General features: G+C 57.2%; 5 protein-coding genes across 5 annotated transcripts; 1 reads left to right on the top strand and 4 right to left on the bottom strand.

The window, feature by feature from the left end:
• Positions 1-200: 200 nt before the first annotated feature.
• Positions 201-2,491, bottom strand: QBC33DRAFT_444290 (P-loop containing nucleoside triphosphate hydrolase protein; the record flags this gene model as incomplete). The annotated part of the gene is made up of 2 exons (XM_060424266.1): positions 201-557; positions 668-2,491. The coding sequence occupies 2 exons, from the start codon at positions 2,489-2,491 to the stop codon at positions 201-203; spliced, it is 2,181 nt and encodes a 726-aa protein (XP_060288200.1).
• Positions 2,492-3,365: 874 nt separating this feature from the next.
• Positions 3,366-4,506, bottom strand: QBC33DRAFT_592849 (phosphoesterase; the record flags this gene model as incomplete). The annotated part of the gene is made up of 1 exon (XM_060431698.1): positions 3,366-4,506. The coding sequence occupies exon 1, from the start codon at positions 4,344-4,346 to the stop codon at positions 3,366-3,368; it is 981 nt and encodes a 326-aa protein (XP_060288199.1). The 5' UTR covers positions 4,347-4,506.
• Positions 4,507-4,907: 401 nt separating this feature from the next.
• QBC33DRAFT_525351 (uncharacterized protein) lies at positions 4,908-8,349 on the bottom strand. The gene is made up of 2 exons (XM_060426807.1): positions 6,913-8,349; positions 4,908-6,856 (listed from the first exon to the last, which is right to left on the bottom strand). Exons 1-2 carry the CDS (start codon positions 7,924-7,926, stop codon positions 5,174-5,176), a joined length of 2,697 nt encoding a protein of 898 aa, XP_060288198.1. The 5' UTR covers positions 7,927-8,349; the 3' UTR covers positions 4,908-5,173.
• A 1,686-nt stretch (positions 8,350-10,035) lies between these two features.
• QBC33DRAFT_525347 (nucleophile aminohydrolase) lies at positions 10,036-11,094 on the bottom strand. The gene has a single exon (XM_060426806.1). The coding sequence runs from the start codon at positions 10,957-10,959 to the stop codon at positions 10,129-10,131; it is 831 nt and encodes a 276-aa protein (XP_060288197.1). The 5' UTR covers positions 10,960-11,094; the 3' UTR covers positions 10,036-10,128.
• Positions 11,095-12,291: 1,197 nt separating this feature from the next.
• Positions 12,292-14,237, top strand: QBC33DRAFT_172273 (major facilitator superfamily domain-containing protein). Its single transcript, XM_060422343.1, has 5 exons — positions 12,292-12,686; positions 12,758-12,772; positions 12,841-13,242; positions 13,318-13,680; positions 13,756-14,237. Exons 1-5 carry the CDS (start codon positions 12,375-12,377, stop codon positions 14,095-14,097), a joined length of 1,434 nt encoding a protein of 477 aa, XP_060288196.1. The 5' UTR covers positions 12,292-12,374; the 3' UTR covers positions 14,098-14,237.
• Positions 14,238-14,427: the final 190 nt, after the last annotated feature.

Here is a 14,427-nt window from a genome sequence, read left to right as displayed (position 1 = left end):
CCGAATACTATCGATCCTGTTACTCGTCATTCCGCACGGCCCTCTTCTTCTTCAACTTCTTCGTCTTCCATAGTAACACCTCTTCCGGGCCCCAGCGATCAACTACTACCTCACCTGATGACGGTGCGGGAGGCGGAGTCTCAGTCCTAGCGCTGACAGCGGAGGGAATACCTTCATCACCGTCGCTCTCTATGGCTTCATTATTGATAGCTTTGATGTCTGTGGAATGTGCCAAAAATTAGCAACGGAGACATGTGCTTATTCCGTGGGGGACTATCTATATAATGGGAAAGGGAAAATGTGCCCTCACCTGGTGTGATTGCCCGGTGTTTGTCCAGGCGTTTCAGATCATGCAGTCCGATCTCGAGGATGCTTAGCTTCTCAGTACACCGAGTCCTCTCGGAACGTGTGCCATCGCTCTCGGCCGCAAGTCGATTTATGTCCTCGTCGTCCAAATCATACACCATCTCTGGGCCGAATAAAGATGGCAATTTGCTGATGAGGCAGTATTCGATGGCGAGGACACTGATGTCGTCGACGAATCTCTTCAGAGCAACCTAGCAATTACAAGTTAAGTCAGTACCTAATCATGAGGGCAGCGGCGGAGATACTTGAGCATAAGATCCGGCAGAGGAGCCGGTCGGGAAGGGGTAGCGTCGCCGCTCACCTGATAGTACGCCTCCATATAGTCGACGGCTAGAGAGCTTGCATACCGTTCCATGTCTACTTCTGTGTGAACCACCAGGGTGGCCATGAGCTGGGAGAAGTCCACGTCGCGGCGGCCGAAGGACTTCCCGGGGGTGATCTCGGACAGCCCAAAGGTTTCTTTCAGAGTCGTTTCAATGGCACACCTTCGGCGGTCAGACTGGATTTTCTGTATGTTGGTTGTAAAGTAGTGGTTGTACGTAATGGGATGGCCGATTTCATGGGGGTCCAATAGCTCAACCACCTTGTCGTCGAGGCTGCTCTTCAATTTCTCGATGCCTTCGTTGATGGTCCGGAAGATCCCGTCTGCCGTCTCTTCGGCAGCAACATGGTCAAGTATGGCTCGCGTTGTTCGATATACAGCCGCGAGGATATCGTCTTTGAAGGCATTGGAAATTTCTCGCCACGGACGGCACTGTTCCGAGAATAGCTCGCCAATGACGAGAGGGTTGAATGTCCCCGGAAGCTCACGGCCTCTACTCTTCTTCATCAGATCATTGACCTCGTCGATGTAGTCAGACCGCCATATCTGGGGTCGTCCGAAACCTTCGCCAGACTCGGCGATCGTCCGAGTGTGGCCCCCGAGACGCATCTCCTCTGCGAAGTCCGTCAAAGTGTTCTGGACGACAGCTCGCAGGCGCTTCTCGTATCCGTCCTCCGTCTTGGAGCTCCCAAAGAATGGGTTAGTGTATAACCCGTCCACTGCTTCTTTCATTAGGTTCGAGAACTCCTGGCTGACTCGTGACAGATAGCGGCGCTGCTCGGCAATTGTGGTGCGAGGAGAGCCCAGCTGCTTGAGCCTCGCCTGACAATCCGAAATGCCAGATTCGACGTCTCGAAGGAGGCCTGGCAGCTTTTTCAGGATCTGGTCTTTGAGGATGTTGCTGAGTCGGGGCTTCAGGGATCTGACCCCAAGATGGGCGGGATCTATGGATGTCCAGACACCCTGTGAGAAGAATTCGTCCTCGGCTTCGTCGCGCTCTGCTGAGGATGCGTTCCTCATCTCGTAGCTTCGGTTTTTGAGGACGTGCCAGCCGAGTTTGAATACTACATCCTTGTTTGCAGCCAGTGTGAGATAGGCACGCTCGCTGTCTGATCCGGCGTCGAGGGTATCGGGCTTCGTAATCAGCCCCAAGGTGCGGACCCCAGCCGGATCCAATTCTCGAGCGAGCTCAGTCACTTCCTGGAGAGCAAAATCGCTCTTTGCAGAAACGACTGCCAGGATGATGCTTCGTGGTCTCTTCATGTAACCCCGAACCATTTTCTTGACTATCTCGGCATCGTTGACTGATTGATCTCTATTACTGGCTCTGAAGAGGCCTGGAAGATCAACCATTGTGAGGTGTGGCTGGGTTGGCCCCGAAAGTTCGACTCGGAGGGTGTCGGTGCTGAAAACTTTGGTCTCGGACAAGCCCATCATCTCCTTCGCGCTCTCGATGACTGCACCCAGTCCCAGATTATCAATGTCGACTGCAGGGCTGAAGCCAAGGAGCGTCTCTCTTTCTTCAGCTGATCTCTCTGGACCAGGATTTATGGAAGCCTTAACTGCAACAGTGGGGTCTCGGCGAAGGATCAGCTCCGTTGCGAATCGGGTACAGAGGTTGTCCTTCGTGGGAAAGGACATGCCCGAGATGGCTTCGAGTACAGAGCTCTTCCCAGCTGACTGATCACCGCAGACAATAATCTCTGGGAGGTCAACATATCTGCTGATTCCTTGAGACCGAAGTTTGTCAATGCTGTCGAGTAGATCTCGGTGGTCCTCGGACTGAAGCTCCACTGAAGTCATTTTGAGCAGTATGGCCAGGTTGCGCGGGTGAGGAAACAAGGAGAAGCGGACGAAAACAGAGAACGAGGTCACCTATCTAGTTGTCTACTGCGTATTCATCCATTTGAATGACCAAGCGGCAAGTGAGAGGCCCCCTGGAGGCCCACTGGGAAGCCTCACATATCCCCTCGTTGTGTAACCATAACCACCAATGATCTCGTGGCGATGCTCCACTGTAAGGCAGAAATGCATGTGGGGTTGCGAGGGATGAGGCATGAGATAACCAACAGTGGTGAGAAGTGCATGGGTTGCTAGTCAATGATGTCAATTCGGCAGTACTCTGCATATGCACACCGGTCCACTGGCTCGAAGTTGCAAGTTGGGGGCAAGCTGAAATACAGGATCGTACCATCCAGAATGAACCATGGATGCCTAAATCTAGCCATTGGTCTGCGGGTTGTTTTGGAAGGGGCAAGATGACTGTTTAGGAAGGGACAGGAGGTAGGTGCCTACCAATTGAAACAGACCAATGTTCTGGACTCTGCCTGGAAGTAGTGGGAAACGGAGGGAATAGAATCGAAGCCATACATCGCTGCCAAGGGGTTGGTTGAGACAAACAATCAGGGCGAATAGAACCAAATCCTTCCTGCTCTCCTCTTCGTTATTGGGAGGACTGGTAATCCGTAATGACCCAACTGCCTACCTGCATATGCACTATGTGGTCGAACGAAAAGTCGAGAACAAAAGAGCGACAGGCGCCTTGAAGTCAACCAACTCTCCCCCCCCGCTCTCCCACATCACTCACTTTCCAACTGTAAAAACCCTTTGATATGAGTGGCTAGCCCAAGCCCTTCGAGTAAGTTTGTCCCACATCCAAGCATCCAGCCTTGCGTCATCACAACTCCACCACAATCGGCGCATTCCTTGGCTCATTCTCTCGCCCCCCCACGAAAGAGGCATTCACAAAGGTAGTAACACCGACCTCCCCCATCCCGCAAACCAACCACCTAACCACCGCCCCCACCATCAACACCGCCATCCAAACCACCGTCCCCCAGCCCGCCCACCCCGTGACCACCTCCTCATAACCCCTCTGCACGCCATCCAAGACGACGTCCTCGCGTCCATACGACGCATGGATATGCCCAAAGACATGGAGCATCGGCCGCACCCTCGCCACCTCCCCGGCCAGGTACGGACACCCCGCCCTGTGGAAGTCGCGGGCGTCCAGGTGGAGGCGCGGCGGCCCATGCGTGACCACGATATCGGGCTTGGCGCCGACAGCTGCGAACCTCTCGGCCCAGTGGTCTTGGGAGTCCGACCGGTACTGGAACGCCGAGACGCCGTACTGGGGCGTCCACGGGCTGCCGAAGATGGTTAATTCCCGGTCCTTGGGCCGTAGACCGTTCTGTCTGGTTTGTGGCTGGTGTGGCGCAAACTTCAGCGTGATGGAGGAGTCCTCCAGGTAGATGACGCCGCCCCAGTCCAGGTCGTCCTTCGTCCTCGTCTGGCCGTAGCGGCGCTCGGGGTATTTGGAGAGGAACGCCTCGTCGAGCAGGACGTCGTGGTTCCCGGCAACCAGGACCTTGTACTGGTGTGGTTGTGATGACAGCCATGTTAGGTTGGCTTGCACCTCGTCAAAGGATCCGTTCTCGGTAAGGTCTCCGGCGTGGATGAGGAGGTCCCCCGGAGGCAGCTCGGGACGCTTGTTGTGGGTGTCGGAAATGCAGATGACTCTGATAGGATCTGATTTTGGCCAAGGGGGTGGCAGCGATAGGAATTTACGATGCAGCTGTAAAAGTGCCTGGGCAATCCGGCGTCTACGGTGGCCACGAAGTTTGATGGTACTTAGAGGTTGTATTGGAGAAGAGGCCATGGCGATGCAACGCGAGACAAGTACGTCGAGCCACGTCGAAGATAAAACCCCATTTATTTACCAAGCTGTGGTGGAATATGGCCGCGTCGGTAATGCTCAAAGCATACGCCTGCATGCCTTGAGGGACATGTCTCGGCAGTACACAAACCTGGGGTACATCTCTTGTGATTTTGACGTTCGGGATGGATGGAAGTTGGAAGGACTCGGTTACATTCCCGGTCAGGGGCCCAACCAATTAGATGCCCCCAATGTAAGCTTAAATTTAGTGTGCGCTAGAGTTGCGGTTGGAAATTGACTCCCACACTCCCATAGCTCGCCTTCAACCATGGTACATACTCCTGTATCCCCATAGGGCTGACATGCGGTGGGACTGACAGGGTGGAGTACCAATCTGTCTGGCGCGTAGAAGGGCTAGAAATGGCGTTGGTGGTTGCAAAAATGTTGACCTCGCAATGTCTGAACTCTCCATTGGAAATTTGGTTGACGTCCACGATGACGTCACGGCGAAGAAGTAAAGACGCCGAATTGTGATGCGGTTATTGTGCATGCTTATTTTGCAGTCAATAGTATAGACTAGGCGTGCTCAATTATGGTACGATCTCGTTGGAAGTAAATTTGGCTTGCAAGCCTGATCTTCAGGCGGCAAGGTTGGGTATTGACAGCTCACCTCGGTACACCTGTCGTCACAGGGTGGGGAGCACGCCCTCACGGACTGCCCAGTCTCAACGACGCGGTAAACCTTGATTTCATTTTATCCGAAGAACCTACTAAACGCTACTCACCCAACGCCCGCTCCCCAGGAGAAACTCACAGGGGAAAAAAAATACTCAGAGCTTTCTAAACACCAGCTCGAAGATCTCCCTGCTCTTCAACAGGTTCGTAACCCTCAAGCGCTCATTGTCCAGATGCGCCGCGTCGCTTGCCTGGCCGCACGGCAAGTGCGCCGCGGGGGCGCCAAACTCTTTCTCCAGGAACCTGATGGCGGGGATCGACCCGCCCTCACGGATATACAGGGGCTTACGGCTCTTGGCGGGGGCGTCCTCGCACTTCGCCCCAGGATTATTCTCCTCATCGGCATTTCCGTCGGCGCCGTTGCTCTCGGTGCTGTTGCTCCCGTCGCCGTCGGCCCCCGAGGCGGGCCCCCAGACCCTCATCACCGCCTCCTCGAGCGTCCGGAAGATGTAGTTACCCGGGACGCCGAGCCAGGGCTCGGCCTTGTTGTCGATGGTGACGGTCAGGGCATTGACGCTCTCCGACGTCTTGAACTCGGCGTGTAGGAAGTCGATTAGCGACTGGATGACCTCGTCGACCTCCTGGCCGGGGACCAGGCGCAGGCTGATGTGCGAGCTGGCGTGGCTGCTGACGAGGCTGCCGTCGGGGCCCGACACCTTGTACCGGTGGATCGTGAGGTTGGGCTCCCGCCATCGGGCCATCAGGCTCTGCTTGAGAACGTCGGCGGGGCCATTCTCGGGGTTGCGCCGTATGAGAATGCTCGTGATGTCGTCGTATCGCGATTCCTCCTCGTGCGTGAGGGGTAGAATGCCGTCGTAGAAATTGGGGATCATAATGCGATTCCTGGGACCCTTCAGTTTTGAGAGGAGGAATGTCAGATCTGACAGCGGCTCCGACATCATGTAACTGCCATCCACGCCCGAGTGCAAGTCGGGGTGCCTGGAGTCGACGCAGACAGTGGCGTGCAGGACGCCACGGAGGCCGTAAGTGAGGCATGGGACCTCGTCATCAAGCCAGTAGCTGTTGGCCAGGAGGATGTAATCAACGTCACCAATCAGCTCCTTGTGCTTCCAAACCGTCTCCCGGAACCCGCGGCTGCCGGCTTCCTCCTCTCCCTCGATGAGGAAGATGATGTCCGAGTCAAGCGCCTTCGCCTGCATAAGGTCGGTGACGGCATACAACGCCGCGATGATGGGCCCCTTGTTATCGCTGACTCCGCGGCCGTAAAGGTAACCATTCAACCCCGTTAGCTTGAATGGGTCGGTGAGCCACTTGCCCTTCTGGGTGTTCGCCGGGACAACGTCATAATGTCCGTAGAAAAGGATCCGCTTCCGCTTCCCAGCCGGTTCGAGTTTACCGGCGAATTTTGCATAGACTACGGGATTGTGCGGCTTGTCGGTGCTGAGCATCTCAACCTGCCCACCCATGCGCTTGAACAGCGACCCGAGAAATGTGGCACCTCTCCGGCAGTCTTCGGCGAACTCGGGGCGGGAGGAGACCGTCTTGTATGAGACGAACTCGCGGAGGGTGGTGATCATCATATCCTCAGACACTTCGGCGCCGTCTTCCTCGTCTGCTGGCTTGCCATTAACACGCCAGATACAGACGTTGTCGTCGTTTGCGCCGGTTATGAACAGATGATCACCGTGGTAGGTGGTGACTGCTGAGGCAAGTATCTTGCCGTTGTGCGCTTTCCACCTGCTCAGACACTGATATCTTTGGCTTACGTTCTCCGAGACCCCATTGGCATCTCTGCCGTAGTGAACCGTGCTGTGTTTCTTTGGGAAGGTCAGTGAGAAGGCACGGAGACAGGGAAATTGGAATCTGGACTTACGCAAGCTGAGCCCCGGGAAGCGGCGCTCCATAGAAGGCCCCAGCTCATCTGGACCGTTGTGACATCTCCGATATGGGACTTTATGACCCTTAGCTTCTGCTTGGTGTCCAGATCCCACAGCTCAATGACACCGTGCAGCTTCCCTGCATATAGAAAGGACCCGTCAATGGCGAGAGACATGACGGACTCCGCGTCATCCTCTCCGAGGACCATGATCTCCTGGATGCTGCCATCGGTGGTCTCGCCGTCGTCATACTCTTCGAGATCACCCGATAGCCTCCACAGCTTGATCGTCCCATCGCCGCCGCCCGAGACCAGGACCTCCTCCTCCGGATCAACAAGCACGGTCGGCCCCTTGGCCACCAGCATGCAGTAGACGTAGCCGTAGTGGGCAAACTGCTCGATAGCGCCAGTCTCAACTTCCAAGACGGCCTGGGAGCGGGGGATTAGGCTCCAGCGATCATCGTTCCTCCTAGGAGTGCTTGTCCCCCCAATAGCTTTCGAGTCAAAGAACCTGTGGTGTCTCCTGTCCGGGTGTCTCTCCGCGTCCTGTGTAACCCTCCTCTTTGGATCCTTGAGATTCACCCATTGTATTGTGGTATTCTGTGCCCCCATGAACACCATGTCATGCTGCACCGAGTACGCGAGGCTGAAGATGTCGCCGACATCGTAGGTACTGTATATCTCGTAGAGACGCTTGAAGGACTTGGGGCACCAGACGCTGATGACTGCATCGCCGGCACTGGAGAAGAGGAGAGGTCTCTCGCCTGCGGTGGAGAGGACGAGGCAGAGGACGGTCCGCTTGTGGGCTTGGATTGTCTGGACGAGCTGGTAGGAGCCAAGCGACCAGACGACGATCTCTCCGTTGTGGGTGCCGGCAAATATGTACTCGTCGCTGACGGCTAGTGCGAGGACCGAAGTGTCGTGCTTGAGCTCGTGGATGAGGTCGGGCTTCGCGTCGGGGCAGTCTTCGCGTCCACCGCGGGGCGGTGGTGAGGTCGACCGTAAGCTCATGATGGGACCTCTGGAGGTCGTCGCTGCCAATTCGAGAAAATAATTAGCGAAGGGGTAAATGTAGGGTTCGGGCCATTTGAATAGAGACGTAATCAGTCGTGGGATTGTGGAGTATTGGGTTGGATAATGGATGGGGTTGGTTTTTGGTTGAAGCTCTGTTGCTGAATGGTTGCAGCTGGCAGATGGCGTGCTCTTTTTACCCTTGTTCCTCAATTGCACGTGGCAGTCAAATTGGCCACCACCATGCTCAAGCGCGAGACTAGGAGTAAGATAGGCACTAAAACAAGCATTCAATCTACCGGCCGAGCCTAAAACAGGCCAGCCCTAGAGATGGGATTCAACAGCAATGGGGAATGCGATGGGGACTCGGGACTCGGGAGTGGGCACCTTCGAAGGCGGGCCAAGGAGCCAAAGAAGAACGGAGTGGGGGAGGAGGAAAGAAGGAACGGAAGCTGCCGGCTAGACTCACATTCTGAGGAGGCCACCACCGGCACCGCACCCGGTGGCTCAAAGCTCTCAGCCTCAAGTAACCTTCCTTCATCTCTCAAGATTTTGTTACAACCACAACAGCCGCCTCCGTTGGCCTGCTCGCCGTCGCCATGCCTGGGCAAACGCCATGCATCGGACAGATTCCACAGAACTGGAGGCCCGACGGCCATCTCCTGTGAATCCTGCGACCCAGTGGGGTTCTCGCTGGTTGGGTCGTTGCTTCGGCCACCACGGAATCTCCAGATAAAGTTGGTCGGCGGAGGCCACGGACGGATGGTATCGGCCTTTTGTAGTCTCTCGTCTCCGGCTTCCTCCTTCATACTCCCTGACTCGCCCGGCACGGCGGCGATTACGAATGACGCGAGAGCAGGGGTTGGCGACACCATGGAATAAGGAATGGAATCTGTCTCATAAACCAGCACGTACCGGTCTGAAGAAGGAATTCGGAGGCATTCTCACCGCCGTTCTCTTATCTAAGTTTGATCTTGAGAGAAGCTTTGGGGACCGGCGGAGAGATGGACAGACGTGGCTCCTGTTGCTGCTACTGCTGTCGCCCGAACTTGTGTGCCTGGGTTGTGCAACCTGCATTTCACATTCCACAGGGAGTCGCAGTGCCACAAGCCACAACCCCTTTGGTGTCCTGCACCTAGCCTGTTGATCGGGCGGCACCTGACTTACCTATCTGATGATGTTTGTCTTTCCAAATCCCTGATCCGACACGGCATGGGACTTGCCTTGCCTCATTTCCTGGCCTGTTATCCTAAACACTCTTCTCCCGTCCACCAAGTTCATGGTCCCACTAGCCGTCTCGCATTTAGCCTCGAGCACAGATGTCCACTCACCGCAAATCCTGATCCTGATGTGCAGCACGCGACTGGAACAGTGGAAAGTCTTCCCCTGCCCAGTGGCGCGGATAGCTGCACCGAAGTCGGAGATGTGTTCCATGATTGGCAGACGTGCGAACCTTGATCCCACTCAGTGGGCGACACTGCCGCATACGCGGTACACGAGGAAGGACAGCTGGCAGCCAAGACAACAGCAACGAGCCCCTGAAATTATTGATATCACGCGCGGGTTCCTTCGTGTCCACAGAATACCTAGTGAGACTGGTATTAGTTCTGTACTAACTTGCCCAGTTGCAGCCAATGGTCGAAACATTGATACACTTGCATGCTGGAGAGAACCGCCAAGGGGCTTCAGCTCTGACCGGCGTGAAGGATGGTGCCCAATGGGCTGCTCACCTTAAACGTTAACCTAGGTCCGTGCACTCGGCGTGTAGGCCCGCCGGTGGACTGGTGGATCCTTCCAACAAGAGGCGCTGGCTTGGAAGCAAAACTTCAATATCTTTGGCGGCGGGGGGATAATCTCGACTGAAGACAAGGACGATGCACCTCCCTAATCCTCCTTTTCTCGATCACTCACGCCACCTCGGCCCGGTATGTATTTCAATCTTTGCGGACACGATCATAACTCCCGGGAATTGGTGTTTGTTTGGATGTAAACATACCTAGACGTGGTCGATACTGCTAGCCAGGGGTCCAAGAGTCGTCGAAGATACCCACCTGACGTACAAGACAACAAGACAATAATACTTCTACTTGGACACATGATCGTGATGATCTCGAGGCTTTGCATGTCGCTTTTCGGCTTGTCTATGTCTAACTCTTGCAGGCACTGCAAAGAAATGGCTGAACCTCATCACGCCTACAGACATCACTCCTCCCGCCATATCCTAACATGGGGCTCGCCTTCGTCATCAATCCAGGCTCGAAACATTCCCCCGCAGTTGAAGTCCTGGAGGATCTCGCTTCTGGTCTCGACCCAATGCCCGTTGCCGTCTCTCACAACGGCGCATTCAATCCCGATCATGCCGCCCTCGCCCTCCCCCGTCCTGCCCCATCGATCCCCCGCACTCTTCTGGAGGTCGCCAGAAGGACCGGCAACCCTTGACAGCGCGACTCCACTGGGAACAGTGGCAAAACGTGCGATTGAGCCCACCGTACGGGCCGCTGCGATCCGTAGGAAGGAGTCGCCATTACCGGTCCCCGAAACCGCCAACGATCTCGTCGCCACCAGATCCGGCCTTGGCTGCTCGAGCATTGGTGCGTAGGCGAAGGGCGTGGGCCAGCAATCTGTCATGAGGCCTTTCAGACTCTCCGAGAGCGCGACGACCGGTCCCGCCCGCCTGGCGACCTGCTCAATCCTGTCCCACGCGGTGCTCCCGGCGCCACACCCCCTCCTCGAAGTGCCCGTCGGGTCACCATCTTCGTCCCACTCCTCGGCCCAGAAACCCGCCCCGACAACCGGTGTGTCGCCGATGCGCCCCGTAAGCTTGTTCGTCATGCCGCCGGTACTCGTGGCACAGCAGACGACCCCGTCCTCGTCCAGCGCAATAGCCCCGACGGTGCCCTGCGGCAGATATTCGTCCGCACTCCACGACCCGACGCCCTTGCCCTGCCGCTCCCTCTCGAGCCCGCGGACGTGCTCATCCCAACTCCTCTGCGTGAAGAAATACTCGGGCTCAACCATCTCCAGCCCATACATCCGGGCCAGCGCCTCGGCCGTCTCGCCAAAGATCTGCGTGTGGCCCTGCGCAGACGGGACGTCGGGGCCCCCGCCGCCGTGCGCACCCGCCGCCCTCCCCGGCAAGCCGGAGAGGTCGGCGTCGCCGCGCTCGAGCACCCCGCGCGCCAGCAGGACCGGGTTCCTGACGCGGCGCAGGCCCGCGACGCCGACGCCGCGCTTGGCGTGGCCCCGCGACACCATGACGCTGGCCTCGAGCTCGTTGACGCCGTCGCGCGTGAACACGGCCCCGTGGCCGCTGTTGAAGAGCGGGTCGTCCTCGAGAAGCGTCACTGCGAAGGTCGCCGCGTCGAGGGCCGTGGGAGCGGGGCCGGTTTTGGGCCCTGGGCGGCGGCGCATGTGGGAGTCGGTTTTGGTTATCTGTGGGCCGGGTTAGCTAGTTGGGTGCGTGTATGGGGCTGAGCCGTTCTGCTGGGGAAGAGGAATCTTACGATCGTGAACAGTGCCTCCCTGTATGCCCTGCGTTTCTCAGGGGGGATGGTGCTCGGCCGGAGGTTGCCCGCGCCGCCATGGATGATGATCCGCGGGGTGACCTTTGGTTGCGAGGGCTGCTGCTGCTTGTATTCCATGGCTACGGGTCTGCTCCCAAAGATCTGGACTCCGGGATGCTCTTCCTGGCTGCGTTGCCCAAGAGGTTTCCTGTTCACGATGGATATATTGCGTGATCGGCTTGCTTTATCTTATCGTTTCCGGCCAGTTGGGGGAGTTCGTTATGTGGGGCTTGATGAGGGGCACACCTAAAGTACCTGCCTAAGCGAGCCTGGGAGCGCGCATCGTGAGCGGTCAACACCGTTCAATACTACCCGATCGAGATGGAGAATACACTTGTTGCCGGGCGGTGAATTCAGTTGTATTCGGCATTGGTCCGGTGTTTACGGAATAGTGCCTGGGCATTAGTTGGAACAAGGGAAGTCGGAGACGGTAAGCATCTCAACCATCACGACCGCGCTCATCTAACCCCCCGAGCCCCCCATATCCCCTCGCACGAGGTCAAAGTCATGTCTAAACCCGAGTGCATTCCAATATTATGTTCCCTACCCCACACGAGCAGGCGCGGGTGGAGCGTTGCCATCTGTCTTCTTCGCGACCCGGCATGACGGAGTGCAACTCCGCTAGGCCTTCCGTATCCCAGGGTTTTGCCGCTGAATTGCCGGCAAGTCGCCGTTCCAAGCCAATCCCGCCGTCAACCAGATTCCCTCTTGTGCTTTAGTTGCTTGGCAGCCCCAATCAACGGGTTGACATATTCAAGATTCTCCAAACTTTTTGGGGTGCAGGCGATGGCCGAGACTCATATATAAAATCTGTAGACAATCCTATCTGGCCTTTCGCCACAACTCTGCCCCTCGCAAGTAACAAACACACCCCGCAACGCCGACATGGCAGCGCAGGTGCAGCAGAACAGTAGCAACTCCACGTCGGTCATGGAGCTTGAGGCCGTCCAGTACGCCGATCTCGGGTCGAACAAGCAGCCACAACCCGATAACAGTCCCCGTCACACTTCTTCAGGCCTACGGCAGGAAAGCCATGTTTGCCAGAGCGACGAGCTGTCACTCCCGGGGTCGCTCCCAGCACCAACCACCGCCACAGAGTCGCTGCAACGATGGAATTATCCCAGGAAGAACACAGCTCGTATAGCGGCCACCTTCTGGGCCTTCCTTGTCATGGGTGCTAATGACGCCGCTTATGGAGTATGGCTCTGAGTCCTGTCCTTTCCCTGGGTGGGGGGCTGCTGGCGAAACCAATGCTAACTTGTCCCAAGGCTATCATCCCCTATGTATGCGATACCACAGGCCGCTTGTTCGTCGCCAGCCTAGGTGTAGATGCTAACCAAAATCTCCACAGCTGGAAACCTTCTACAACCTCACCTACACCATCGTGTCGCTCATCTTCCTCTCCCCCTTCGCCGGGTACACCCTATCAGCCATCCTGAACAACCACATCCACCAGCACCTCGGCCAGCGCGGCGTCGCCTTCATCTCGCCGCTGTGCCACATCATCGCCTACGTGCTCATCGCTGTGCACCCGCCGTACCCGGTGCTGGTGATCGCCTTCATGATCGCCGGCTTCGGCAACGGCCTCGCCGACGCGGCCTGGAACGCCTGGATCGGCAACATGGAGCGCGCCAACGAGCTGCTCGGCTTCCTGCACGGCGTCTACGGCCTCGGCGCCGTCATCAGCCCCCTCGTGGCCACGACCATGATCACCAAGGGGCATTTGCCGTGGTATTCCTTCTACTACATCATGGTGTGTTTTCTTGCTCCCCCAACCCCCTTCTAGTCTTGACCCTGCACAGCTGACTTCCCCCTCCACTTTATCAAGGTCGGCCTCGGCGTCGTGGAGCTCACCTCCTCGCTGTACACCTTCTGGGGTGCCACGGCGAGGGAATACCGCGAGTCGGTGGCCCAGCACGACGGCGGCGGCGGGCAGAAGAACAGCCTCCGGCAGGCGCTCTTCTCGCGGCCCTGGGCCCGCACCACCTGGCTGTGCTCCGTGTTCCTGCTCGGCTACGTCGGCATCGAGGTCGCTCTCGGCGGCTGGATCGTCACCTTCATGATCCGCGTGCGCCAGGGCGGCGCCTTCGCCAGCGGCATGACCGCCATGGGCTTCTGGCTGGGCGTCACAGTGGGGCGGGTGGTCTTGGGGTTCGTCACGCCGAGACTGGGCGAGAAGACGGCCATTGCGGTGAGTTTATTCTATCCATGTCGAGTCACGGACCAGTGATGCAGGGGCTGCTGCCGTGCTGACAATCCTCGCCAGATCTACCTCCCGCTATCGATGGGCCTCGAGCTCCTGTTTTGGCTAGTCCCGCAGTTCTACGTCTCCGCAGTCGCGGTAGGACTCCTGGGATTCTTCCTGGGGCCCTTGTTTCCGGCTGCCGTCGTGGTGGCGACGAAGCTCCTGCCCCGCCATCTGCACGTCGGCGCCATCGGGTTTGCGGCCGCGTTCGGGGGCAGCGGCGCGGCCATCCTGCCATTCGCTGTCGGGGCCATCGCGCAGGCCAAGGGTGTCCAGGTCCTACAGCCTATCATCCTTGCTCTTCTCGGCACGATTCTGCTGCTCTGGCTTGGCTTACCGAGGGTTAACAAGAAACAAGAGTAGGGGGTATAGGTAGGTTAACTGGTGGAAGGCCTATCGTGATCTTGTGAAGAACTCACAATCTGTGGCGATACAGTCAAAAGTCCTGTATTTCCTACCAACCTACAGACGGCTGGATAGCAAACGCGATAGATCAAGATTTACATGTGGACATCCCAGATATCCGAGATTCCTCAGGGCGCCTTGATCTCTCCCTCGAACTTCCACCGCGCCTTGTAGTCCCTCTCTAAATCCTTATCAAGCAGCAGAGCCCTCAGCAACTCAATAAGCAGCCCATTGACCCTCAAGACCCGATCATGGAACTCCTCCTCACCGCACACCCCTCCCCGCAGC

The sequence above is a fragment of the Phialemonium atrogriseum genome, assembly GCF_030411735.1.
Source record: "Phialemonium atrogriseum strain 8032-3 unplaced genomic scaffold QBC33scaffold_2, whole genome shotgun sequence".
In the NCBI taxonomy this organism is placed as follows: Eukaryota; Fungi; Ascomycota; class Sordariomycetes; order Cephalothecales; family Cephalothecaceae; genus Phialemonium; species Phialemonium atrogriseum.
The sequence above is the reverse complement of the archived record's forward strand: the minus strand, read 5'-3'. Positions and strand labels throughout refer to the sequence as shown.

Coding starts and splice junctions, on each gene's coding strand:
- QBC33DRAFT_525347 (XM_060426806.1), bottom strand. CDS start 10,959: ATGTATGGGCTGGAGATGGTTGAGCCCGAGTATTTCTTCACGCAGAGG.
- QBC33DRAFT_172273 (XM_060422343.1), top strand. CDS start 12,375: ATGGCAGCGCAGGTGCAGCAGAACAGTAGCAACTCCACGTCGGTCATG. Junction 13,243..13,317: donor ATTCCTTCTACTACATCATG/GTGTGTTTTCTT, acceptor CACTTTATCAAG/GTCGGCCTCGGCGTCGTGGA. Junction 13,681..13,755: donor GCGAGAAGACGGCCATTGCG/GTGAGTTTATTC, acceptor AATCCTCGCCAG/ATCTACCTCCCGCTATCGAT.
- QBC33DRAFT_525351 (XM_060426807.1), bottom strand. CDS start 7,926: ATGAGCTTACGGTCGACCTCACCACCGCCCCGCGGTGGACGCGAAGAC. Junction 6,857..6,912: donor CTTCCCGGGGCTCAGCTTGC/GTAAGTCCAGAT, acceptor ACCTTCCCAAAG/AAACACAGCACGGTTCACTA.